Source organism: Eulemur rufifrons, chromosome 2, assembly GCF_041146395.1.
Source record: "Eulemur rufifrons isolate Redbay chromosome 2, OSU_ERuf_1, whole genome shotgun sequence".
NCBI lineage: Eukaryota > Metazoa > Chordata > Mammalia > Primates > Lemuridae > Eulemur > Eulemur rufifrons.
In genome coordinates, this window is record NC_090984.1 from 69859748 (window position 1) to 69886436 (window position 26689).

The following is a 26689-nucleotide window of genomic DNA, read 5'->3' on the forward strand; positions in this document are numbered from 1 at the left end:
GCATTGTTTTTTATTTTAGTCCTATGCTAGCCTTTTCAGATAAAGCCAAATACACAGAATTTTACAGAATAGAGATATAATAAGTGGGATACAATGTCATCTACCCTTCCCCTCCACCCTTCTGTCATGATAGAAGCTACTTCTAGTCCTTATTTTGTCCTATCTGGACTGTCATACAGACTATTAGTGAGTAAAGATAGACACATTTATATTTTAACAGAATAATTGAAACTGGGGAAAACCAAAAATTTTCAGATAAATATTTTAATTACATTATCACACAAAGCACAACAAAGTTGTATATATACATATACAATTATATACAAATATGTAATCATATGTATAAAGACTAGAAGGGACTATTCAGAAAAATAGGTATTCAGATATTGGGGTTATGTTTCTTTTTTATTATTTTATAATATACTCAACAAAACATCATGATGAGGTAGGACTATTTTAGGCTAGAGAATCTTATATAAATGAATTTGTTCAAGAGCTTCTCTGTCAATATCCTTTTCTGGATATACATCGTAGTTCAGTGGTACTTCTTCAACCCACCGGGATAACTGTATATTAGTCTAGGAAAAAAAAAGATTATAAACACAGATGAAAATTGTAGAATGATTCTGTTCTCTGGAATTTCAAGAAATCATCGCTAAGTTATAATAATAGAACACAACAGATTTGTATTCCAATGGACAAGGTGAAGTCTATACGGTGCCACATGATTACTTCTTTTGTTATACTAAATGACAGATCCGTGGATTTAGGAATTTACTGTACTCTGATTTTAGAACATGAAAGAATATAGAAGTTATAATACAAATTGGAGGCCATGTATATTAAAAGATATGTTTTCACAAGTATGGAAAAGTATGCTGGGGTCACACTACTCATGGGGAAGAAATCTCAAAGAGAGGGAATGAAGGGGGGAAACTGGGGAGATTAGCACCTTTTCTTTCCATATCTCAGAATCATTTCCCTTGTTGTAACAAGCATAAATTATTTTTATAATTTTTTTTTTTTTTTTTTTGAGACAGAGTCTCACTTTGTTGCCCAGGCTAGAGTGAGTGCCATGGCGTCAGCCTAGCTCACAGCAACCTCAAACTCCTGGGCTCAAGCGATCCTCCTGCCTCAGCCTCCCAAGTAGCTGGGACTACAGGCATGCGCCACTATGCCCGGCTAATTTTTCTATATATATATTTTTAGTTGTCCATATAATTTCTTTCTATTTTTAGTAGAGACGGGGTCTCGCTCTTGCTCAGGCTGGTCTCGAACTCCTGACCTTGAGCGATCCACCCGCCTCGGCCTCCCAGAGTGCTAGGATTACAGGCGTGAGCCACCGCGCCCGGCCTATTTTTATAATTTAGATGATTAATAAAATTTTTTAAAAAATGTTTTATTGATGATTAGTTGTTTTTTTTTTTTAAGAGACAGGATCTCACTCTGTCACCCATGCGGGGAGTGCAGTAGCTCGATCATAGCTCACTGCAACCTCAAAATCCTAGGCTCAAGTGATCCTCCTGCCTCAGTCTCCTTAGTAGCTGGGACTACAGGTATACATCATCACCCAGTATGGTCAACTCCTGGCCTCAAGCAATTCTCTTGCCTAGGCCTCCCAAAGTGCTGGGATTATAGGTGTGAGCCACCACGCCTGGCATCATTGCTTAATTTTTTGAAGGGAGAAACTAAACTGGTAGTAAAATTTGGCAGTGGTTATATGCAAGAAAAGCATGACTAGAGAAAATGACAATATTCTGTTTAAGAAATATAATAGTACCTTTCATATGGGGATCTCACAGAGCTTTTCAAATACTAATTAACTTGCATATAAGAGTCAATTTATTGGGTTGACTTTTATTGTTAAATATTGGCCTAATTTTTTTTTTTTTTTTTTGAGACAGAGTCTCGCTCTGTTGCCCGGGCTAGAGTGAGTGCCGTGGCGTCAGTCTAGCTCACAGCAACCTCAGACTCCTGGGCTTAAGCGATCCTACTGCCTCAGCCTCCCGAGTAGCTGGGACTACAGGCATGTGCCACCATGCCCGGCTAATTTTTTGTATATATATATTTTAGTTGGCCAGATAATTTCTTTCTATTTTTAGTAGAGACGGGGTCTCACTCTTGCTCAGGCTGGTCTCGAACTCCTGACCTCGAGCGATCCACCCGCCTCGGCCTCCCAGAGTGCTAGGATTACAGGCATGAGCCACCGCGCCCGGCCTAGCCTAATTTTATATGGAGAATCTAGGGACAAAGAAGTGGCCTGTGCAAAATTTCAAATGGACCTAGAAGCCAAAGTGCACATAGTATGCGGGCTCCTGTCTACTCATTTGATTCTAGAAGCCTTGAACAGCTCTGTTCCTTTTGTTCTGAGGGACAAAGTTATGATATAGGTGTTCTAAGTCTCTTGGAAACCTTCAATAGTGTTTGTTAACCTAAAACTATAACCTTACAGTTAGAAAAAACTGGGTAGAAAAGCAAAGTAATCTTTATCAAGATAAGATTATAATCTTAGAGCTCTTGAGGCCAATGAATAAATCACAAACCAGTGCTTAAGCCATAAAGTCCTGCTATTTTTCCTATTATCTGTCACTATTTTTAGATAGAACAATTCTAGAATATTATAATAGCTATCAGAAAAAAGCAGGGGGAAAGTTTTGACAATAAAAATGTTGAAAAGGAGGCTTACATACCTGAAGCCCTGCGAGAGAATCTTTAATACTTGGTACTGTCACTAGCAACGAACCTTGCTTCCTTACATTATGGCTAATGTATTCCCAGGCTCTACAACACATTAAAAAATGATACATTAAAACAACAACGAGATACTACTACACACCTATTAGAATGGCCAAAACATAGTACACTGACAACACCAAATGCTTGGAAGGATGTGGAGCAACAGGAACTCTTATTAATTGCTAGTGGGAATTCAAAATGGTACAGCCACTTTGGCAAACAGTTTGGAGGTTTCTTATAAAATTAAACATACTCTTACGATATAATTTAGCAATTGCACTCCTTTGTTTACTCAATTAGTGAAAATTCATGTCCACACAAATATCTACACATGGATGTTTACAGCAGCTTTATTAATAACTGTCAAAACGTGGAAGCAACCAAGACATAGGTGAATGGACAAATAAACTGTAACATATCCACACAATGGAATAGTATCAGCACTAAAAAGAAATAAGCTATCAAGCCATGAAAAGACATGGAGGAAACTTAAATGTATATTACCAAGTGAAAGAAGCCAATCTGAAAAGGCTGTATATTGTATGCTTCCAACTATATGACATTCTGGAAAAGGCAAAACTATGGAGACATTAAAAAGATCAGTGGTGAATGGAGAGGCAGGGATAAATAGGCAGAGCACTGAGGATTTTTAGGGCAGTGAAAATTTTATGTGTGATACTTATATGTTAGGTTTTACCAGACGTGGTAAATGAGGTTTCATAAAAAATGAGGATAACAAAAGAAATGTAGCACAGGTGATATCTAGAAATCCAGATGGGCAAAAATGTTTGCCTATAGGAAACAGGACTGCAACAGCCTACTGGAAATTGGTAAATTCTCCAGTTCCTGAGGGGTATTGGCAAAATTGTAAGGTTATAGTACAAAGGAGATTAACGAGATGGGGATTCAGGTGACAAGGAGATTAACGAGATGGGGATTCAGGTTACTACAAGGTATTATGAAGACGGCCAAACTCAGTTTTCAGAACTGATACACAAAACTGGATCAGCAGTTAAAGCCCCTTAAATTCTTTATGAAGTATGTCAGAATTGGTTCTACAGACTGGAACAGGACTGAGATAGTTGGGAGTAAGGGTGGGGAAGAGTAATGGAGAAACAAAGTCCACGGAAGCCAGAAACCAAACAATCACTAACAATAAGAGAGTGTAATAAGTAGACTAGGTCTTTTGAAATAATATTGAGAGTGAAATCATACTTAATTTGGCTGTTAGTAATATTCAATGGAAGCACTTCCGGTACAACATGGCACTTCAGAAGTTTAAAGGGATTAGTCAGCTTTAAAGCATGATGGAATGCTGTGTGCGTGTGCGTGTGCGTGTGTGTGTCAGAGGGCAATGTTTGTTTGACCAGTTCTGTTTAACCTTTTGTGTAGACATGAACTGGATTTCTACACTATGCATGAGTCTTGATAGTACACCACACCATAGGGTAGCAATGATCAAGCAATACCGGGATGTGCACCTTTGCGGTGGGGCAGGCAGGCAGTAATATAGTTTCCATTTATTTTGGTTACAGCAATGGCTATTAGGTCTAGTAAGTTCTGGAGCTTATTAGGTAAAATGATACAAATGTTCTTTTTCTTGGTCTAGATATAAAATCATGTAGCAGTGTTCAATAATAAATGTCATTGTGTTTGGGCTAGAGCTGTTTTGTTATTTTGATGTGGTTCCTAAAAATGACATCTTTTCTAAGTTTATTTAATGAGAATGAAGAAGCCCAGTATATTGGCATGGTTCAATATAGACTTGCTATTTCTGATAAACTGTCACTGTAGTAGTTGTATCTGTTTCACCTACTGAAACAGTATATAGAGGTACCTTTTAAACTAAAAATTACAATTCTGGGGTGCTACCCTTTAATGAGATCTAACTTAATTCTGAAGCCTGAGCCCTTTCTGAGTACACATTTTCTACTATTGTGATGTATTTCAGTTTTTTCTTATACACCAATTCCTACAGTAGTATCATTCTACTTGTTTTCAGATTCTGATTAAGATTATAAGACTTTGGAGGTTAAATAGCTATACCATCTATTCTCTTTCACTTACTACAAAATCGAATATAGATAAATGGTCAGTTTTGTCAGAATGATTCCAATATCAGAATGCTTTACTATTAATGTATCTTCTAAATTTACTTTTGTATATCATCATTCACAATGAAGATAATCACAAGAGGCTATAACCTATCTATATTTAGAATTCATTGTACTAGACTAATTTAGGAGAAGTGATTGAATTAAACCATATGGCTAATACCTATATTCAGTGAATCATGTAGAGTTTGTGAATAAATGTACCAAGAAAGTTTTTTTAAAAACCCAAATAAGTAGTATTTCCCATATCAAGTTTCCCAATAGCTTTCATCATTGTTCAGCATTCAAAATCTTTCTATTAATATAATGAATCTCTAAAGACGTTTTTTCTTTCAGCTTTATATAAAACATAAACCTGGTAATATTTCATTCTCCAATAATTACATAATGTTTTGGCTACTTATCATTTTAAAAAGGCAAAAAGCTAATCATACTTTGTCCACTGGAAATTATGCTTAAAAAGGGCACTATGATTGAAACAACTTTGCTCATGTTGTGCTGCTAGTCTTTAGCCTATGACCAAAAATCATCACCCACTCTCACTGAGCTTTGCTTACATGATTAACTTTCTGTTAAACTAGCTTCTTTTTAAATTATTTAAATTGTTAATTTTATAGTGACCTTAACCTAGTGGTAATTAGTATGAGGGGGATGTGTGTGTGTGTGTGTGTGTGTGTATATGTATTTGTGAAAGAGAGAGAAAGAGAGAAAGAAAGGGAGAGAGAAAGAGAGAGAATGTAGAGAAAGTAAAGTGGTGGCAGAATAAAGATGTTTAGCCATTCAGGATTCCACTCAGTATTTACTACTTATGGTCTATAATTATATGCATGTTTATTTCTCTGCAGTGGAAACCTCACTGATGCACTAATCCAAACATATTAGTGTAACTCCTTTTCATATACATGGAAAGGAGCTTGCCTACATTTTGAGTACACATATGCCATTATGAAAACAAAGATACCAGCAAGCCTAACTGACCAGAAAAATCAGCGCCTCAAACTACAGACTATAGGAATTTTCTAATCAGAGCAACTTATCTGGGAACCTGTTATTACTACCTTAAGAACATTTTTAAAGTTTGAAATTAATCCCTGTTTTCCAGGTTAATATTCTTATATCTTGTTTTATATTCGTTTATAAGCTTTAGTCAATTCCCATTATTTTGTGATGGGATAGCAATATGGTATGTTTGTTATTTGATAGAAAAGAAAACTAAGGCAGAAAAGAATAAGTATAAAGGCCCACTGGGAATTGATATATTATTGTATCCCTCACTACTAAGCAAATATTTGGGTCCTTAAATAATTTTATATCTGTCAAAAATTAGATATAACATTTTACAAAGTTAGACAATGAAAGTTTGTTTTTATTTTTCTTTTATGTATAACACATTTCCTTATTAATATAATCTCCTCACAGCTGAGGTTGTTCTTAAAAAGTTTAATATGAAAACATTTCTGGTTTACTAATTTCTTTTCAAACCTTGCTGGATATATTTTAATAACACATTTTTTGCTTGAATAAATAACATACCTGGCCTGTTCTGCCTCATTAAGAAAATACTCAAAGACATTATTCATGATGACAACATCAGCATTTTGCAGAAGTAAACCCTGGGTACAGATGTCTTCATGAAGCACCTGAAGAAGAATGAGTTCAGATAAGAGAATGAGGATACTACATCATATAAACACATATGAAATAACTATTGGTTCACTGATGTTGTGAAGCAATATGAAAGGTTAATACTTCTTACAGTGGGAGAAAGAACAGTATAATACTACTGCTTATAGGAGACACTATCTAGTAAAAACCATGAACTTGTGAAAATTCACTTGTTTTAGATGGAATTATTTACCCAGTCATAATTATGTTCTTTTGACTTTCAGTTTAGAGTTTTTTCCACTAAACACTAGTTGGAAGAGTCAGAGGACCTATGTTCAAATTCTGGCTCTATCACCCACTAGGTCTGTACTCTCAGGTAGTCAGTTTCTTCATAAATAAAACAGAACAGTATCTGTCCTGATTCAAAGAATCAAATGGGACCAGATAATAATTATAAAAGTAGGCTATAAATTATAAGATGATAATATGTTAACAGCCTTGTCCAAGTCTTCATCTAAACTTAGTTTGAATGTATTACCTATCCAAAAAAGTAAACAAAACACTTTATTTAAAAACTATATAGGCAGGGCGTGGTGGCTCATGCCTGTAATCCTAGCACTCTGGGAGGCTGAGGCGGGTGGATCGTTTGAGCTCAGGAGTTCGAGACCAGCCTGAGCAAGAGCAAGACCCCGTCTCTACTAAAAACTGAAAGAAATTATATGGACAACTAAAAATATATATAAAAAAAATTAGCTGGGCATGGTGGTGCATGCCTGTAGTCCCAGCTACTTGGGAGGCTGAGGCAGGAGGATTGCTTGAGCCCAGGAGTTTGAGGTTGCTGTGAGCTAGGCTGACACCATGGCACTCTAGCCTGGGCAACAGAATGAGACTCTGTCTCAAAAAAAAAAAAAAAAAAAAAACACCTATATAAAGCTATGTGCAGTGGCTTATGCCTGTAATCTTAGCACAGTGGGAGGGTTACTTGAGGCCAAGAGTTCGAGACCAGCTTGAGCAACATAGTGAGACCTCATCTCTACAAAAAATAGTAAAAGAAATTAGCTGGGCATGGTGGCACATGCCTACAGTCCCAGCTCCTAGGGAGGCTGATGCAGGAGCATCACTTGAACCCAGGAATTTGAGGTTGCAGTGAGCTATGATAATGCCACTACACTTTAGCCTGTGTAGTGGCAACAGAGCAAGACTCTGTCTCAAAAAAAACAAAACAAAAAACTATATACCTCAAAAAATTAACTTACACTGCAGACAATAGGCAGGACACCAAGAAGAAACATTTGCTCAAGAGCAAAACAAATTTTATTTTAAAAAGAGGAGAAAAAGGTTCACTTTGTATCATATATTTCTTTTTTTTTTTTTTTTTTTTTGAGACAGAGTCTCACTCTGTTGCCCAGGCTAGAGTGAGTGCCGTGGCGTCAGCCTAGCTCACAGCAACCTCAAACTCCTGAGCTCAAGCGATCCTCCTGTCTCAGCCTCCCGAGTAGCTGGGACTACAGGCATGCGCCACCATGCCCGGCTAATTTTTTCTATATATATTTTTAGCTGTCCATATAATTTCTTTCTATTTTTTTTAGTAGAGGTGGGGTCTCGCTCTTGCTCAGGCTGGTCTCGAACTCCTGAGCTCAAACGATCCGCCCACCTCGGCCTCCCAGAGTGCTAGGATTACAGGCGTGAGCCACCGCGCCCGGCCTGTATCATATATTTCTTTTCAAATAAGCATTAGGTCTTACAAATATATAATATTCAGAATGTTGTAAGATCTGATTTTTAAAAAAAGATTTTCTTTGTTTAAAATAAACATGCTAAAATAATTTAAATTAAGTTGGCCTGGAGCCTCTAAATATAACCTTGACATATTTTTCAATATAAAGAAAAAAGTCAGTCACTTTAAGCTTTCTAAACATGTAGCTTAGATATGAAATAGATATATAAATTAATCTACTGATACATCATGGCTCTCACATAGTTCTCCCTCTTTCTTTCCCATCACTGTTTACTCTTTTCTCCCTATGCCTTACCACCACACAGTGTAAAAACCAATCCAGTGGATCAATGAATTACAGCAGCCAACAGAGGTGCTCTGGAGGTGCCAGAAAAACCCTAAGGAATGGCTCTGAGAAAACTATGGAAGGCTGACAATGCAGAGGCCACAAGACAACCAAAATCACTTTAGCCATATTTAATGGTACCACCTGTGTGCAAGATACTGTGTAGAGGTATATACGATGAATTGAGACATAATATCTGCTCTCAAATATGTTATATTCTAGTAATGGGATGAATTAGCTAGGGTAATTAACATTACATAAATGCCATCAAAGGAATAAGCCAACACCAGGGATACAAACAAGGGAAAATTAACTTCTACCCTATAGGAAACGGAAGAAAGAAGAATTTAAATCTATGGGCCTTGCTTGCATATAAAGATAGTGGATAAAACACATATATGTACTTTTGTGTATTACTGAAACCTCATTATTATGACAGTATAAGGTTTTTAAAAAAGAAGGTATAAACCCACAAGCATAGGGAGAATGGGAAAGGAAACAACAGACATAAATATGTGTAAGTTAGGAAAAAAGGGGAAGTAACCAGGAAGTTAGGAGACCTGAGAAAATTGATTTCTAAGCTAGAAGTATTTTTTTTTTTTTTTTTTTCCTGAGACAGAGCCTCACTCTCTTGCCTGGGCTAGAGTGCCGTGGCGTCAGCCTAGCTCACAGCAACCTCAAACTCCTGGGCTCAAGCAATCCTACTGCCTCAGCCTCCCGAGTAGGTGGGACTACAGGCATGCTCCACCAGGCCTGGCTAATTTTTCTATATATATTTTTAGCTGTCCATATAATTTCTTTCTATTTTTAGTAGAGACGGGGTCTCGCTCTTGCTCAGGCTGGTCTAGAACTCCTGAGCTCAAACGATCCGCCCGCCTCGGCCTCCCAGAGTGCTGGGATTACAGGCGTGAGCCACCGCGCCCGGCCTAAGCTAGAAGTATTAAAAGCTAAGACTCAAACCTGATTTATGCTACAGAATCTCCAAAAGGCTCATGATTGGTGGTACCAGGTGAAGGAGTAGGAGAAATACCAAAAATAAGGGGATTTCGTTGAAAGTTAGTTTAGGAAGCAGCCTAGATCCTACATACCTTCCTCTAACCCCAGCAAAAGAACGGAGGTATATTCTCTGGAGAGGGTTAAAAAGGAGGACCAGAGAATACCATGCCTAGTTGAAGGAAAGAGTAATGTTCTGAAAACAAGGAAATTAAGGGAACATGCAAAGAGGATCCTGAGAACCCTCACCTTCCCAACCCCTTTCCTCTACCACTCAGTTTCCAGGATGTTGCTTGCCATTGAGCTAGGTGATTGGAAAGGTCTTCTCCAGGCAATAAGACCAGCCCAATAGGAAAGATCTTAAGATACCGCACTACATATTTCCCAAGTAATTAACTACCCAACAAGATCACTCAATAGTGAAGTCCACAGTTAACAGTCCCCACTCAGGTGGTCAGAACTTCAATCAGCTTTTTTGCTTCTCACTCTCAAGTATGAGCAGGCAACCAAGGATTTCCAGACTTCCCTTGGAAAGCCTTGTTTAAAAAGACCAAACAACAATAAAAACAAACAAAAAAGCAAAGATTGAGCCTTGGAGGCTAGTCAGATTTCAACCGGTACTATAAAAAATAATCCTAGAATCCCTTTCTGTTGATTTTAGGGCCCTTCGAATCCATTTGTTTATAGCTTCAAGGAAACTGTTAAGGTTTCCAATAGTCACAAGATGGTATAAACAAATAAATCTTAACAAATCTTTTTAACATAGAGTTGCTGATGGCCACAGAAGCCATAAGCCAGGAAATATGTGGGTGGGTGTGTATCTGTATATTTTCCTTTGAAAAACCAGGGGTAAAAATCTTTAAAAATGTAAATAAATATGTATTTTGTATACCTTTATTTTGAATACCTTTATCATCTTCTTAAAAAAAACCCCAGTAATAAATTATTATTTGGTTATCCATTTATAAGCTATGATTCTTAAGAGTTCATAATTTAAAAATCTCTATTTTCAATTAAATCGATATTCCTGTTATGTGATTCTTATATGTAAGAGCAGTGTGTTATTATTCATTACATATGGGATAATGAGAAAAACTCATGAACTTATTATTGGACATTGAATTTACTGTGATCATTTGCCTCTGTAATATGAGAGAGAGAGGAAACAAGAGAGGGAGGAGGGGAGGAGCAAAGAATGAAATAACTTCCTTCTATAAAAAAGGGAAAGACTACATCCTTAAACTTACCGAGGTATGTCTTTCAACATTAGATTGCCCTTAACATAAGAGATAATCAGTATTTCTCTGCATTGCCATCAAAAGTATAGGATCGTTAGTGAAATGATAAAGATTACTGCATTAACCAAAAAAATTCCTTTCCCCCTTTTTTGTTACTTTTTACCTTAAATATAGGAAAAAGAGAAAACTTCTGTCATAGCCTAACCCAAGGAATCATTTCCCTATGAACTGCTATTCTGTGGCATCCACAATACCTCCTGAAAGCTTAGAAAAAGGAAGATAAAGAACGGTGAGCATTACTTAGCCCTTGTACTTACTTTCAAAACTCAGAGTTTAAATGCATTTCTAACCAACCTCTAGAAATTCAAAACTGCTGCTATCAAAACTATAGCTGATATGAAGAAAATTAAAAACAATTTACTTTCTAATAAAATTAGGGAAGAAAAGAAATATGAGTAGGATATAATTATAATAGTTCATCTCTATTAATGTTTTGAAATATTAAGTCAACTCAATCTGTTTATACACAATGGCAATCAGGAATAGATTTGAAAACACTGTAATAGAGATTTGGCTAAATTAAGTTATATAATGAGTAACAAGAAAATATATTTTAAAGGGTACCTTTATTCTGTCAGTGAACTGGTATTTTTTAATGATCATTTCCTGCAACTGGCAAAAATCTCCATTCAATTCTACTCCATAGAGCTGCACTGCTGAACTGTAAAAATAACCCTAAAATAGGAAGATATGATACAAATGAATTAACTTTTACTTCTACTTGAAATTTAAAATGCCAAACTTAAAAAAATATAATTCAATAAAGTAAAAATAAAAGATAAATAACATCTTGCAGTTTATGTAAAACTTGACTTCCAGAACTTAAAAGACTCTTAGTGATCAAGGCCTTGATTGTAGTTTAATTCCCATTATTTAAAACAGTTATATTTTTAAAGAGAAATTTTTCCTGATAAAACTGGGCATTTAACAAAGTTGGAAATGAGAAAAGTGATCACATATAGATTTTCTGTTTAATATCCAACTTCTGTAATTTCTTGAGAAGTTACATCGGGGGAAGGCAAGAAAGGAGTTAGCCTGTGGGGAATATAATGGAAAATCATGCACAGTCTAACAGTAGGGGAAGATGGTCTGAGGTATATACTGTTTGGGTTAGGGAAGTCACCTTGGTGTGTGGCAATCTGCCAAAGACAATCAACCAATTAGTTAATAAGAATAATCAAGAATTGACTACAACAAAAAAATAATTTGGAGGGAAAGATCAAGTCATTTTCTGAAGATCATTTAATATCAACTTATGTGAAAACCAAATGTATATCTAAAGCTCATCATGAATTTTTAGAATATGTTCAACAGCGTATATGTAGGCATTCAAAAAAATTTTATTGACTGAATCAGTGACTAATGTGGAGAAAAATGACAATATTTTAAAATTTATCAATGCTGACAACCGTATCTGCATAGCCACAAATATTTCAGTCTTATACTTTTCAGACAAATCAGAAAATTAACTAAGGTAGGCAAAGTATGGTAAATGATCATAATCTCTAATGTTCTCCAAATAAAAACCATCTGTTGGAGACAAATTATATATTTTCTATTATGGCTATCTTTCCTAATTACAGAATAAAAGTCTGAACACTGAAAAATAAATTAAGCACTAAAGGGTTAACTTTTTCTGTTTAAAGCAGACAATGCTGGGAACTGATAGTGCCTGTTTCTGGCATGAGCCTCTACTGCTGTTGGCCACATGTTTTAAAAAGTCTACTAATGACAACCAGAAACTACATTTCAGTTTTTGGATAAAACTGTTTAAGAACATAAGAAATTCTCATGATTTGAATTTTTTTTTAAAAAAGCCACATTGAAGTGATGTTTTAGAAACAAACATTCAAACTTTGTATTACAGATGATTGGAGCAAGATGTGTCCTTGGATATCAGTTTGTTCATTTACAGATGAGGCACTAGAGGCCCAGAGGTGTTAAGTGACTTGCTTATGGCCATGAAGCAATTTCCTAGGTCAAGTTAATTTCTCAGTTTTATAAGAGTTCTTATCAAAGCTCAGCATACCATTTTGTATGATACCAAAAACAGAAGGGCTTAGAAGGCAATAGTGACTCACAAATAGCAAAAGTGTCATGAGAGGTCACATGCTTCTGTTTTGTTGATATTCCTTCATTTTTCTTGCAGAGACAAATTAGTATAGATAAAAATAAAATGTAAATCAGACAGCTTGTCTTTGAAATTCCAAATTCAGTTATTACCATCAAATGGAACTTAGGTGCCTGCCTATGTTATACTATTTTAACCTTATTATTCTGTTACTTTAATAAATAAAGCCAAGCCGTCACCTTGCATGGTGGCAGGCAAAGCTGTTGCTAGCAGGAGAAGAAAGTATTTTCCAAATGTTGAGAACGTCCACAAGCTGAACTTTACCCCATAAAGGACTGTGCCGAGCCTGGAGCCAACATCAACCAAGATCTTTCCGGACAGATCAGGGAGTACATGATGATAAATGAACTTCAATTCCATGAGGGAGAAGGAATGTGAAATAAATGCTAGAAAATTAGAACACAGTGAACATCAAATTTCCTTGGGCATAAACAATTATATTCTGTACTTCTAATTTTTTCACCTATATTTATAAAGTATATTTCATGTTTTTTTTCCTAATCAATGAAATCTGGAAGTTATTTAGAAAAAATTAATGTAATAATTTTATATTCATCTACTCCAAGCTGCATTAAAGAACAAATATTAAGTCTCTGCCATATAAAAGACCTATAGGGAATAGCTACTTAGACGACTGTCCCTATCCCTGTGGCCTTCATTTGTTTTTGCTTTTGCTTGGGATGTCCTGGGTTTTTCCCTTGCTCTTCTCCATATTACCTATTGCTGCCTGGGATGACTTCCTAACCTCCGTATCTCCTGACTTTCTCACCTAACCCCAGAATCAACCTTAGAACTACCATATACTGCTGCATTGATGGTAGACTACCAAACGAATGACTGTCTCTGGAGTTGTGTGATATGGCTACCCTGATCAACCTAGAATGTGTTCTGGAGTGCAAGAGAGGAGTGGTATGGAAGGAGATTAAGATAACTGCATAAATTGTTCATATTCCGTTTAGCTTAATTGCCACCATTTCTAGCCTCTTAGTCTATCTTCTCACCCCAGTTTCTGTCATGAAATACCTGGGATAGCCTGAGTCCGGTTTTCTCCTGATATGGAGGTAACCCAAAGACTATATTATGTTCTATATAATATAATGGGCATGAAGGGGGAAATCTTGGTCACAACCAATGGATGGTGACAAGGAAATGGAAGCAGGCAGGACAATCCTTTGGAAGAGAATAAAGGATGTGACTAGGTCTCAAAGGTAACTCTTTGGGGGTAGGTGGGCTTTGACCAGTGTAATCCTTATCTCCCTAGGATCCTCATCCTCACCACTCTCTTTGCCATACCAGTGCTTCTTCTCTGGGCTACAGAATCACTATTAATGTCTTTTAGCTAGACATGCCCTATGTCATGTGGGAGGAAGAGTCCCACACAGTGATAGATGTTTCAGATTCACTGTAGTTATCTGGGCTGCCCTGGGTGCCCAGTCATTAAAACACTGATTTTTATGGGCAGATGCATCCTAATCTTCTAACTATTATTTGTTAAATATAGCTCTTCGATGATTCTCTACAAATCAGATCTATTTCATACAGAGTTAGAGTTATAATTCACTTTTTTAGTTTTTCCTCTATTGTTTACCAGGAGGGGTAGCCCACCCTATGCAGTAATTCTAAATCTAAGTGAGCAAGGGAGATGCATGCCTTAAGCAACAGACTAGACAATCATAGCCAGTTTGAACAAAGAATGTATTGACAGAAGACTTAACATATTAGCAGAATGGAGTCCGTCTCGTTTCCTGTTTGGGACACAGGTGCTGCAGCTGAGAGGCAGATATGCAGGAGACTTTCTGTCACTAGAGTTTTCTCTGTTATGGATCAGGATGCTTCACTGGGTCAAATTATGTCCTGAATAAACTCTTTCTCAAGATTATCTATCTCTGTCTTCTGAGTCCAAGCCCACCCAATAATATCTGATTACTATATGACTTCACAAGTAGATGTTTTTGTAGGAAGAACATTTCAGCCCCTTTGGAAGTTATATTTTTCATTGTAAATAAATCAGTGTATGGTTAATATTATCAATCTCTGCTGAGTATGTAGAGTATGAATCGTTAGTCAAGTATTCAGTCACTTCTGATTAGTTTCTGGACCTGAAGAGTTACCTCTGGTTAAACAGTTTTTGGATATGAAAAATAGTTTCTAGAAGTGCCCTGGGGGACAATAAGTAGCCTAGCTTCTCTAAATAATATTTCTACTTAGTCCCCTTAACTGCAATATTTGGTAAAGGCCATGCTGCAGATGTTTCAAAAAACGTCAAATGGCTTAGTCGAAAATTTGCATAATCATGTAAGGAAAAAGTACACATATAAGTCATCAGATTGGCTCGCTTGAGTGCCTACCTAAAGGTGCTGTCTGGTGTGAGCCACACACCATACAGTAGTTTCTGCTCATTTTTCCTTCCTCACATAATGTATCAATAAAGTCCTCATCATAAAGGAATGCATCAACGTGAACTGTGGGGTCTGGCTGCTGCTGTATCTGGTAGGGAGAGAAAAACATCAAAAGAACCAAAGTACAAAGAAGTCTCTTTTTATTGCTAAATAAGGCAAAACATCAGTGGTTCATATGCTAAAATTCTGAGAGCAAAAATAAGGCACAGAAAGATAAGTTTTACATATTCAAGTCAGTAACTGTTCTTTTTTCATTTTATTTCTGAGACACTAGCAACTTTTAATTTGACCTGGAATGCTATAAAATGTGGCTATGAAAAATACATAATATTTTAGTTGAAAAGAATATTAGAGATCATCTTGTCCATCCTAAGTAGTATATTTTACAGACAAAGAAATTAATATCCAGAGAGATTTCTTCAGAGACTTACACTAGTTAACAATAGGGGGAAAAGATGAAAGTAATACCAAGTCTTCTGAGTCTTACATGTCACTGACTTACCATCAAAATATTTAACAAGTAATCTTTGCCCAGAAAGTGAAGTTTTCAAATAATAAAAGTTATTAAAACTTAGTGCTTACAAATAATATATCTTATACCACAAAAAATTTGTGGTACAAGATATAATAATAAGTGGCTACAAAAAAAAGTGTCTGATTCTTTGTATTTAACTATAATAAAGAATCCTATTTGGATACCTAAAAATTATATATCCATTTACACAAAGAAACCTATATTTTAAGTATGTAAAAATCAGGTATGGATATCTACAAGGATCAGAAAGAAACTGAAGAAGATAAAAACAGTTTAATTTGTTAAAAGATTGTGGTTCCATTATACAGAAACTGAATACTTTTTCCCCTCATTTTATATATTGTGGTATATCATATACCAATAAAGACTGCTTTATTAATAATATCCAGGCAGGATGTGGTGGCTCATGCCTATAATCCCAACACTTTGGGAGGCCAAGGCAGGAGGTTTGCTTGAACTCAGGAGTTCGAGACCAGCCTGGGCAAAATGGTGAGACCCCATCTCCAAACAAACAAAAAACTAGCTGGGCTTGGTGGCACATGCCTATAGTACCAGCTACTTGGGAGGCTGAGGTGGGACAATCACTTGAGCCCAGCCTGTGCGGCAGAGCAAGATCCTGTCTCAAACAAACAAACAAACAAAAGATAACAACAACAAAAAAACAAACCATGAAAAAACCCCCTCCAAACTGTGTATTATAAATATTTCTTTCAATTTCTGTACTATTCACTATTTTCCTCCATTGAGAATCTACTCTGAACGGCTGGATGTTTACTAAGATTTGCTAGGTGTTCACAGTGTGCACAGCACTAGTAATACTATTAAGAATGTGCAGATTATGCATAAGGAGCTACAGGGGTAAAAAAGAATGTACAGGATTTCATTTCTCTGTGCAGGTATTTATAGGCTGAAAACCACATGGAAGATTGCTGTTTTCAGATTAATGGGTAAAAAACAGATTATTATTAGCTTTGCTTTACAAAACAATATTCATAGCATACGTCTCCCATAAGGACTGGGATTTGAAGGAATTTGAATGAGGGGGTTGTATGGAGAAGAAAAACGAGAACTAATTCTAAAAATAAAGGAATAGAAGAATAAGCAAAAAATATGCAATGTAAATATAGGAGAAGGAAACAAAAAGGTGAGCTTCATCCTTGAAAAGAGTGATGGAAGTGAAACAGGGAAGAGAAAACCAGGACAATGATGTAGGCAAGACCATATCGTTGGCCCTTGTTGGGCATTGGTCATTTTTTATTTTTGAGAGCCTGGCAAACAGGATGTTTTCAAAAAATATTTGTTGAATGAATAGCACTAGGTAGCCAAAGGGTTAAGGACTCAAAAGAATTAGGGACATAGTTGAAGCAGTAAATGAAAAACTATTTAAAACTGAAGTTAGGGCTAATTAGACTAGAAAGGCTATAGGGTTATGGACGAATAGGAGAATCCTTAGGTAGTACTAAGAGTAAATTAATTTAATGTATTTACTTTTTGAAGGGCTAGATGTTCTGAAGAAAGCATGGTTTCTAGAGGTAAGCAATTCCGAAGGTCTTCTGCTATGCTTTTCAACATAACGTCATTATTATCTTGAGTGAATTCATCAAAATCTCCTGGAAAAAAAAAAAGCTCTTATAGTTGTAGCCATACCTAGACTGATGGTATCCATACAATGGATATATTTTCCATCAGATAGCATCAATTTGTATAATAACAATAAATAAACCTAACCAATAACAGATTCAAGTCCCAACACAAGTTCTACTTAAAATATTGAGTTTTTTGGGAGGGGGGAAGAGAGGATGGGTAAATTCACACCTAACAGGTACAATGCACACTAACTGGGTGAAGGGCACACTTATAACTTTGACACAAAAACTGTACAAAAGCAATATTTCAGAATATTACAAAGGTACACACCAAAAAAAATTGAGTTTTTCCTTTTTCCAAACTACTTATCATATAAAAGCAAAGATATTTTTAAAAATATGTAGTATTTAACTACTTTATTTTTATTCAAGAATAATACTGCTATTAATTTTTAGGGTTTTAAACTCACTAATAATTAGTCAAATATTTCTTCTGTGATCACACAGATCTTAAAAATTTAGGAGGTATCACTCAGGGATTATTAAAAAGATAACCCTAATCTGGGTGTCCCTGACTCCAGTAAAATGTACCCAAGACTTCAGATAATAAACACTAACATCCTAACATCGGGCACCAATTATACAATAAACTACAATCATGCTGTTCTGCTGTACGAGAGCAGCAGATAAAATAATAATTAAAATAGCATATTTCTGATGGCTGGGGCCTACTTTTGGATGGTCTGGCAAAAGAGAAGTGTGTGTGTGTTGCAATAATGGTAGAAAAGGTATGATAAAAGATTGTAGGTGAATCTAGATGAGGGTGTAAAAGTTGTTGTGTTCATTGTTCTGTTGTTTCAAATTTTCTGTGGGTAATGGGCTCTAAAAAAATATTTCTGGCCAGGCGCGGTAGCTCACACCTGTAATCCTAGCAGGCCAAGGTCAGGGTGGGGGGGGATCTTGAGTCCAGTAGTTTGCGACCAGCCTGAGCAACATAGTGAGACTCCATCTCAAAATATAGAAAAATTAGCTGGGTGTGGTGGCATATGCCTATAGTCCCAACTACTTGGGAGGCTGAAGCAGGAGGATCGCTCCAGCCAAGGAGTTGGAGGATGTAGTGAACTGTGATGATACCACTGCACTTTAGCCTGGGCAACAGAGCAAGATCCTGTCTCAAAAATAATAATAATAATAATAGTCTCTAAGCAGTACATATACAATTTAAAATAGAATGTGACTTATCTTATCTGGAAGTAAAATACTTTTGAAGTCAGCTATTGTCTAGGATGTAGATTGGAAAGGATTACTAAAAGAATAGTAGGGTAGGAAAAATATTTTACCTTCCTCTTAAAAGACTTTATATTGAATTCTTGCTAGAGTAAAAAGATCCCAAGGAAATTATCTTACAATTTAAAAATAGCCATAATAGGAAAACAAGGCTATCCTAAAGAAAATGTCATCCATCGCCACATTCTCTGTCCCCAAAATCTTTGGATGTTTTAAGGTCAACTCATCATGTCTTTCTTAAACATAAAATAATTTTGTGTTTATTCAGAATGCTATTTTCATATAATAAATAATTAAAATTTGGATGATGTTTTATAGCTTACAAAGTTCTTTCATGTAGAAACTTAAGTCAATTAACTATTATAACATTCATGTGAGGAAGAAAAGCAAGATTAAATTTCAGATTCAGATTTACTTGATTAGGAAACTGAGTGTTCTAAGGTTAAATGAATTACCAAAAGTTGCAAAGCAGGCCAACAGCTGCCCAAGGACATAAACCTGTTTGCTGCCCATAAACAACGTACTCTTACCCCACCCCAACAATACCACTCTTTGAGTCCCTACATACAAAGATTCTTTCTCTGCATAACTTTCCCTTGAGCCATAGTAGTTAATACCTGTATTTGCCTCTCTGACTTGATGTCGAAAGGCTTTTTAGCTCTTTCTTCTTTCCTCACATATCTAGTATAATGCTCTAAGCTATTGCTTCAAATTATTCCTAGAAGGAGGCAGAATATAAATTACAGAGAAACAAAAATACTATTGCAATACATTCCAAATAATTTTAGGCAAAATTTAAATAGCATTTTTTATCCATTTCACCCCCTAAACTGGCCTTTTTCATTCTATCCTAAAATCTATTAATTTTTCCTAGGTGCTAATTAATACCTAAATCTGCTTAGTTTCCCTCCATAGATAGAACACTGTATGGAACCTTCTATGACTCAAATTTAATTCTCATATCACTCACACCAGTGCTTCTCTCAATTTGTAAATGGTACAACTAAAGAATCCAATAAAAAAATCTCATTATATGGAACTAAAATATTTTATGACCCAATTTCCTTGGAATTAATTCTGTAACATAAACAACCATGTTATAAAAAAACACGGTTTCATATGAGTTTGGCTTATAAAACCAGAGTCTTAGAATGGAAAGGGAACTTAGACAATGACTTCTTATCAAATGGCAGAACACTATGTATAAATCTTTGATACATGATATGGAGTTGTTCAGTTTTTACTTTAACACATCCAGGGACAGCGTTTCTTCCTCAGACTGAGCCAGAATCTGCCTCCCTCTAATATTAACTCATTTTTAAAATTTCAGCCTGAGAGGTATCATCTTTATTGCTGTACATTTACTGAATGAGCATTTAAGGCATGCTAGACTTTACGCAGTGCTTTGTACACTGTTATTAACTTTAAGAGCCCTATAGGTGGCACTATTATCATCTCTATTCTATAACAAAGACTCCGGGCTCAGAAGATTCAATTACTTGCCTCAAGTCATACCAGCTAGAAAGTGTTAGAGTTGGGACTTGAAAGCTTGTCTAAATCTGAATTCTGAATTATTATGCCAGGCAGCCTCTCTAAAGTGCAAAGGCGGCAGCTAGTGACAGTTCTCTCATCACTACCGTAGTAGTCCCTTCTCCCTAGCTCTGACTGTGGTTCTTCATATGATGTGGTAGCCATATCCTTTGCCATCTGGTTGCTATCTTCTGGATTTGCTCAATAGCCCCTTTAAATGTGGCTTTGGAACTGAACACAGTTTGGCAATCTAGTTCTCTAATCCATGATTACCTTAGCTTATTTTCTTCTGTTTTCATTTTGCAGCATTCCAGGGCTCCAATTGCCACTGCTACTGGTTATCAATCTAGTTGGAAGGGGTGGTGGTAGCAATAGAGGCCTAAATGTCTTAAACAATCACATGTCAAGATTTAGGAAGCTGGAGAAATAAAAGTCAGGAAACGCTGCAAATTCTGAACAATCACAATGGATTTCCACCTGCTCCCCTAATTAAATGTGTTTATTTAGGAGTCAATCCCCCAATTAATGTATCACCGGTCAAGATGAGAGACACTATGAAATTGTGTATTAAATTACTCCATTATCAAAAAAGGAGAAAGGCATTAATAAATGAATACTGCATTTCTTTTACTTCAATACCAGGTAAAAATGAGATTGGCATCCCTTATCCTGGACAACGAACCCTGATTCAAACATATTCAAGGGTAAAAAGAGATTTATTTACAACAGGGATTCTTCACTCTGATCCTAGTTAAGAGGATCCAAACATGGGCTTTATATGGTCAACAAAGGGCCTAAATTTGTGTGTTCGGGTATATACATATATATATAGTTTCCAGGAAGAATGTTAATAGATCTTTAATAGCTAATATTTACTGTATACTGTATGTAAGGCACTGTTCAACATGCTCTACATGCATTCACTTTTGATCCCCAAAACATCTCTAGAAAATAGTACAATTATTTCCCCATTTCTGGCTCCAGAGTTCATGTTATCAAACCTACTTAAGACTGATAAGATGAAGGTTAAGAATCGCTTACCTAAAATAATTTCTCTTAGTTGGGCTTGAGTTCTAATTCTTGACTCTTAGTTAAAACTATCTTTACTTATTTAGCTGGGTTTGACTTTGTCTCTTGTAATTCTATCTCTGGAACAAACTTAACAGCAGTGAAAGAGAGGACTTTGGAACCAGACTGCCTGAATTAGAATCCTAGGCCTACCACTTATTTAGGTGAGTGACCTAACTTTCTGAGCCTCAGTTGCCTCATCTACAGTGGAAATAACAATGCTTTTTAAAGGATTGTTTTGATGATTAAATGAGTTATTATACATCATGTTTAGAAGGTTGCCTTAAAACCGTTATCAGCCATAACAAGTATTCAATAAATGTTAATTACTATTTGAAGATATGTGAGGTTAAGTTTGATGAACTCATTTTCCAAAGCTGCACTTTAAAAATGTTGGCAATTTCGTGAATCAGTAAGAAAATATATCCAATTTAATCATTTTGGTAAGATATAAAAACTCATCTACATGTTTTCCTAAATGTTTTTATTCTAAGTGTCTTCTTATCAAATGTCATTGATTCATAATTGTTAATGGGTATTTTCAGACTTTAAGAGGGAAATTTTTAGCTTGAGAAGGTTAAAATTAGTTTTATTATCTGTAGTGTGGTAGGCAATTAACTTCTGAAAAGAATAGCAAGACTTTTCCCCCAATAATGGTTATAAAAACAGATCAGAAAGGCATATGATAGGATATTACTCAAGTATATAAAACTGAAATTCACTTTAACATTATAGTTGTCTTTGGGCATCTGTGGGGGAACTGGTTCCAAGACTACCCATGGATACCAAAATATGTGGATGCTCAAGTTCCTTATGTAAAATGGCACAGTATTTCCATATAACCTACACATATCCTCCTGATACTTTAAATCATCTCAAGATTACTTGTGATACCTAATACAATGTCAATGCTACATATATAATTGTTAAACTGTATTGTTTTTTAAAAATTTATATTATTCTTTATTTTTTTCCCCTAATATTTTTGATCCTCGGTTGGTTGAATTCTTCGATGTGGAACCTGTGGATATGGAGGGCCAACTGTCTCTCATAAGCATTTACTCTATGTCACTAAAATTAAAATATTTTTATTTTTTAAGGCTGCGTAATATCCCAACATGCATATAAGTCTCTATTTAACTATTCACTTCTATCCCTGGACAGTTAGATATAGTTGTAACTATGAAAAACTAGAAAACTGGGAACAATGCAACTAACGTTTTGGCATGCATCATCTCTTTACATCTCTATTTCCTTACTATGAATTCTTACAAATGGAAGTACTTAAATATTTTAAAGGTTTTTGCTACATATTTGCAAATTTCTTTCCTTAAAGATTACATCAATTTACTCTAACAGAAATGAATGTGTTTCATCAAGCCCTCATAGCATTAAATATTATCATAAAAACAAACTTGGTTGTTTTATTAATAATTTGCATTTATTTATTTACTAGTGAGGTGGAACATCTTTTAACTTGTGTAATAGCTATTTCAGAATGTGTGGTAACAGTATGTTGCTTGGAAAAGGATTAAAGGAAGGTGCTAATCAGCTGCCTTAGGACAGTAAAATTTTTTTCAAATTACCTATGTAGGTGGGAAGGGAATGGAGAAAGTAGAGGTTCTCTAAAGGGTAAAACTAATACTTTAAAATTTCCTACTTATATTTAATTAAATATATGGGGAATTAAAAGTCACCAAAGCTGATGTCTGAGTCAAACTTCACTTTTTATATCTAGTCAGTTATTAAGCCACACCTCTTTTTCTTTCTTTTGAATCCTATTTCCTCTTCATTCCCACTTCAGCTACTTCACAGCCAGTCATCACCTCACACTTCAAATGGCATTACAAACTCCTAACTAGCTCCCTGATTATCAGCTTCTCCCCACTATAAAATATCTTGCACACCTATTTTAAACTAAACTTGCTTAAACTTCATTTTCATTTTATTCCCCCTCCTTACAATTTTTTAATTTTTTTACTTTTCAGTGAATCCTTCATATCACCAGAGTCTAACCATCCTATTTGCTTTCTTCTTCCTTTTTTTTTTTTTTTTTTTGAGACATGGTTTTGCTCTGTTACCCAGGCTAGAGTGCAGTGGTGTGATCATAGTTCATTGTAACCTCGAATTCCTGGGCTCAAGCAATCCTCCCACCTCAGCCTCTCAAGTAGCTGAGACTACTGGTTTGTGCCACCAGGCCCAGCTAATTTTAAATTTTTTTTGTAGAAATGGGGTTTTGCTATGTTGCTCAGGCTGGTCTCCAAATCCTGGTCTCAAGTGATCTCAAGTGTGCCTCCCAAAGTGCTTGGATTACAGGCGTGAGTCACTGTGCCTAGCCCAATTTTTTTTTTAATTTTATTTTTAACAAATAATACTTTTTTGTTTTTGAAAAAACAATCTATTTTTAATATTACTTCATATACTTGATAACTTTCACAAATTCATATAGTTTCAATAAAGATCACAAAATCTTTAAGTTACATGGATGCTTACTTAATATTAATACAACATTGAATTGGAGCAGTATGCTGTCTGACAAATATAACTAGATCCTAGACTCCTTTTTAGATTTGTGGGAATTTCAAAGAACTTCTAATGGCTCTGTAGTTGCTGCTCAGTGACATGTTCAATTCTGCTCAATGAAGATACATTTAAAATAAAGGATAAAGAGAAACTTCTACATGTTTCTAGTCACCTACTGTTATTTTAAGCATTTAAATATTTTCTTGATGATTTTATTAATTTCCTTATAGCAAACCCTAATTTTCTATCCCTTGGAACTTGATCCTTAATTGAAAATGTTATGGGCTATTAGTTTGACTTCTTAATTTATATTGGCATATCCAGGAAAAATTGAGAAGTTTCAGAATAATGTCTTTTAATAGATTGTTACTCCAATATATTTTTTTATATGCCTATTGGCAACCCCACTTGTAGTTCTGGCTCTCAGCTTCCTTCACTTAAAGGACTGCAGTCAGTCTCCTCCACCAGCAGTCCCCAACCTTTCTGGCACCAGGGATCGGTTTCATGGAAGACAATTTTTCCCATGGAGGGGTGGACAGGGGGCGGTGATGCAAGCCACGGACTGGTACCTGGCGTGGGGGTTGGGAACCACAATCCCACACTTTAAAATCTAGATCAAAAGCCCACTTTATTTATCTTTTTAGAGATAGGGTCTCTCTCTGTTGCCTAGGCAGGATCATAGCTCACTGCAGCTTCCAAATTTTTCTAATCAGGAAAATGAAAACCAGTTGTTTGGGGGAATCTTTTGTTCTGTTCTTAGACCACTTCATAAAAAGGCACACTAAGAGTTTCAGTTTGGGAAGGTAAAAAAGTTCTGGAGATGGATGGCAGTGATGGTTACACAACAATATGAATGTACTTAATACCACTGAATTGTACACTAAAATATGGTTAAAATGGTAAATTTTATTTTCTGTATATTTTACCACAATAAAAAAGTATACTAATACACTACTATTTTAGGATTATAAAAAAAGACACTCCATTTTAACCTGACACTCTCACTTCTTAAAATATTCATGTTAATATGCATTCTTCAGAAACTCAAGTTGTTTTCTAAATTGTTTAACAAATTGGTTGAGTTTCCTGACTACAGGGTCAGTTAGAGAGGCACTTCTGTACCTTTAACAAAAAGTCAAAATCTATTCTTTGGCCAGTGATATTGGTTCTTCTTGTTTACAAAATTTTCATCCAAAACATGCTTTCAAGTCTTTCTGATTTTGAATAATGGAGTCTGAATTGATGCCTCTAAAATCTGAGATTTACACTGCAAATGGCTTGAAGGCAAGGATGTTTTGGTAATTGTACAATTGCCAGAACTAGGCAGTATGTGTCACTTTTGTAGGCATTCAATGCTTTTGGAATAAATGATTTCACACTGAGGAAAAAAATGAAAATGGTAGTTTTATATAAACAGAATACGATGAATGAAACAGGCAATACAGGGTTTAAATGAAGTGAATTTACATTTTGTAAATTCCTATCTTGAAATAATCTTGTATATGTGCATAAATATGACGCTATATGCCCCGTTTTCTATACTTTCCAGGATAAACGTATCAGATGTTCAAGTTAATTTTAGTTTAGCATCTTACCTAAAACGACTCCTAAAATGTGTAATAATTATTATTATAATACCTAAATCTACCAATTGACTCCAACATCACAAAGAGCGTTTTAGGAATAGGTCAAGGTTAAAAATCTAAAACTGGGAGTCATTAGCAAACAAGGATCTTTCAGGTCATTAGAGTCTGGATGAAAACAACCGTAAGAATCAACATTTAGCGACATAGTAGTGTTTAGCATAGCTACCAAACAAGGAATATCCTATTTTCTTGTGCTTTCTCCAGGCTTCACTTTGCCAGAATAAATCTATCTCATTTTTCAGTAACTAGCTCTAATTACCACACTTCCTCAATTCTAACTTGTGCTTTTTATTATTACTATTATTAATTAAGTTTAAAATCAAAGTCTTCCCCCGCCTTCTCCCCCGCCCAAAAAATACTGCCGTTAAATGGTCCATTTCACAATCAAGAAAATAAATGCACTAGCTCCAGGTGATTTTATCTGCATGGTAAAAGCTTGCAATTTCACAGCCTCAAACCTCTCTTGCAAAGTGCTTTTTCAGGTAGTATTCTATCGATCTGCACAAGTTTGTGGGAGTAATGGAGAGAAAACTCTTTCAGAAAAAGGGTTAAGCACAAGGAGGCTCTACAGGCTTGTCCGAAGTCTGCAGCAAAATCCTAAACCACCTAGGGCCCGTTCTTCCCGCACCCAATCGCAAGCGGTACTCAGAGAGGCCCAAGGTCTGAGGCGTGCCTCAGTTAACCTACCCCACGGGAGAGCAGGGGCCAGCACAGCGACCCCGTGGAAGGCTTTTGGCCTCATCCCGCCCAAGTCCCCAGGCCAGCGTCCACACAGCATATCCTTGCCCCAGTCGCCTGCCTCTAGTCGCTTACGGGTAGTTCGCATCCATTGGAGCAGCGCCGGGCAGTCTGCCGGAGATACATTACGGAGAAGCTGTAGTACTGCTCGCTTCGCGGAGCGAAAGTCCATGTTTCCACAGCAAGCGCTTCGGGCTGGTTCGCACTGCGCACGCGCAGGCAGAGGCTGGCCCGAACAGCCATCCCACCCTCGGCGGAACCGCCTTTCGCTGCGAAAGCCCCAAGCCCCGCCTCTTTATGGAGGCCTCACGTGCACCCGGGAATCCCTACCTTCAATCCCACCCCCATCTCTCATCATTCCACTTTAGCTGCCAGTGCTCAGTGCAGTCACATTTTCCTAAGGTGGCTCCTAGAGGCCTTTCTTTCCCGAGGTCACA

General features: G+C 36.2%; 1 protein-coding gene across 1 annotated transcript; it reads right to left on the reverse strand.

Annotated features, from left to right (window-relative positions):
* Nucleotides 1-461: 461 nt before the first annotated feature.
* Nucleotides 462-26491, reverse strand: LOC138394479 (uncharacterized). Its single transcript, XM_069486489.1, has 8 exons — nt 26328-26491; nt 17363-17484; nt 15289-15427; nt 13205-13326; nt 11374-11484; nt 6384-6490; nt 2691-2781; nt 462-578 (listed from the first exon to the last, which is right to left on the reverse strand). The coding sequence occupies exons 1-8, from the start codon at nt 26422-26424 to the stop codon at nt 462-464; spliced, it is 906 nt and encodes a 301-aa protein (XP_069342590.1). The 5' UTR covers nt 26425-26491.
* Nucleotides 26492-26689: the final 198 nt, after the last annotated feature.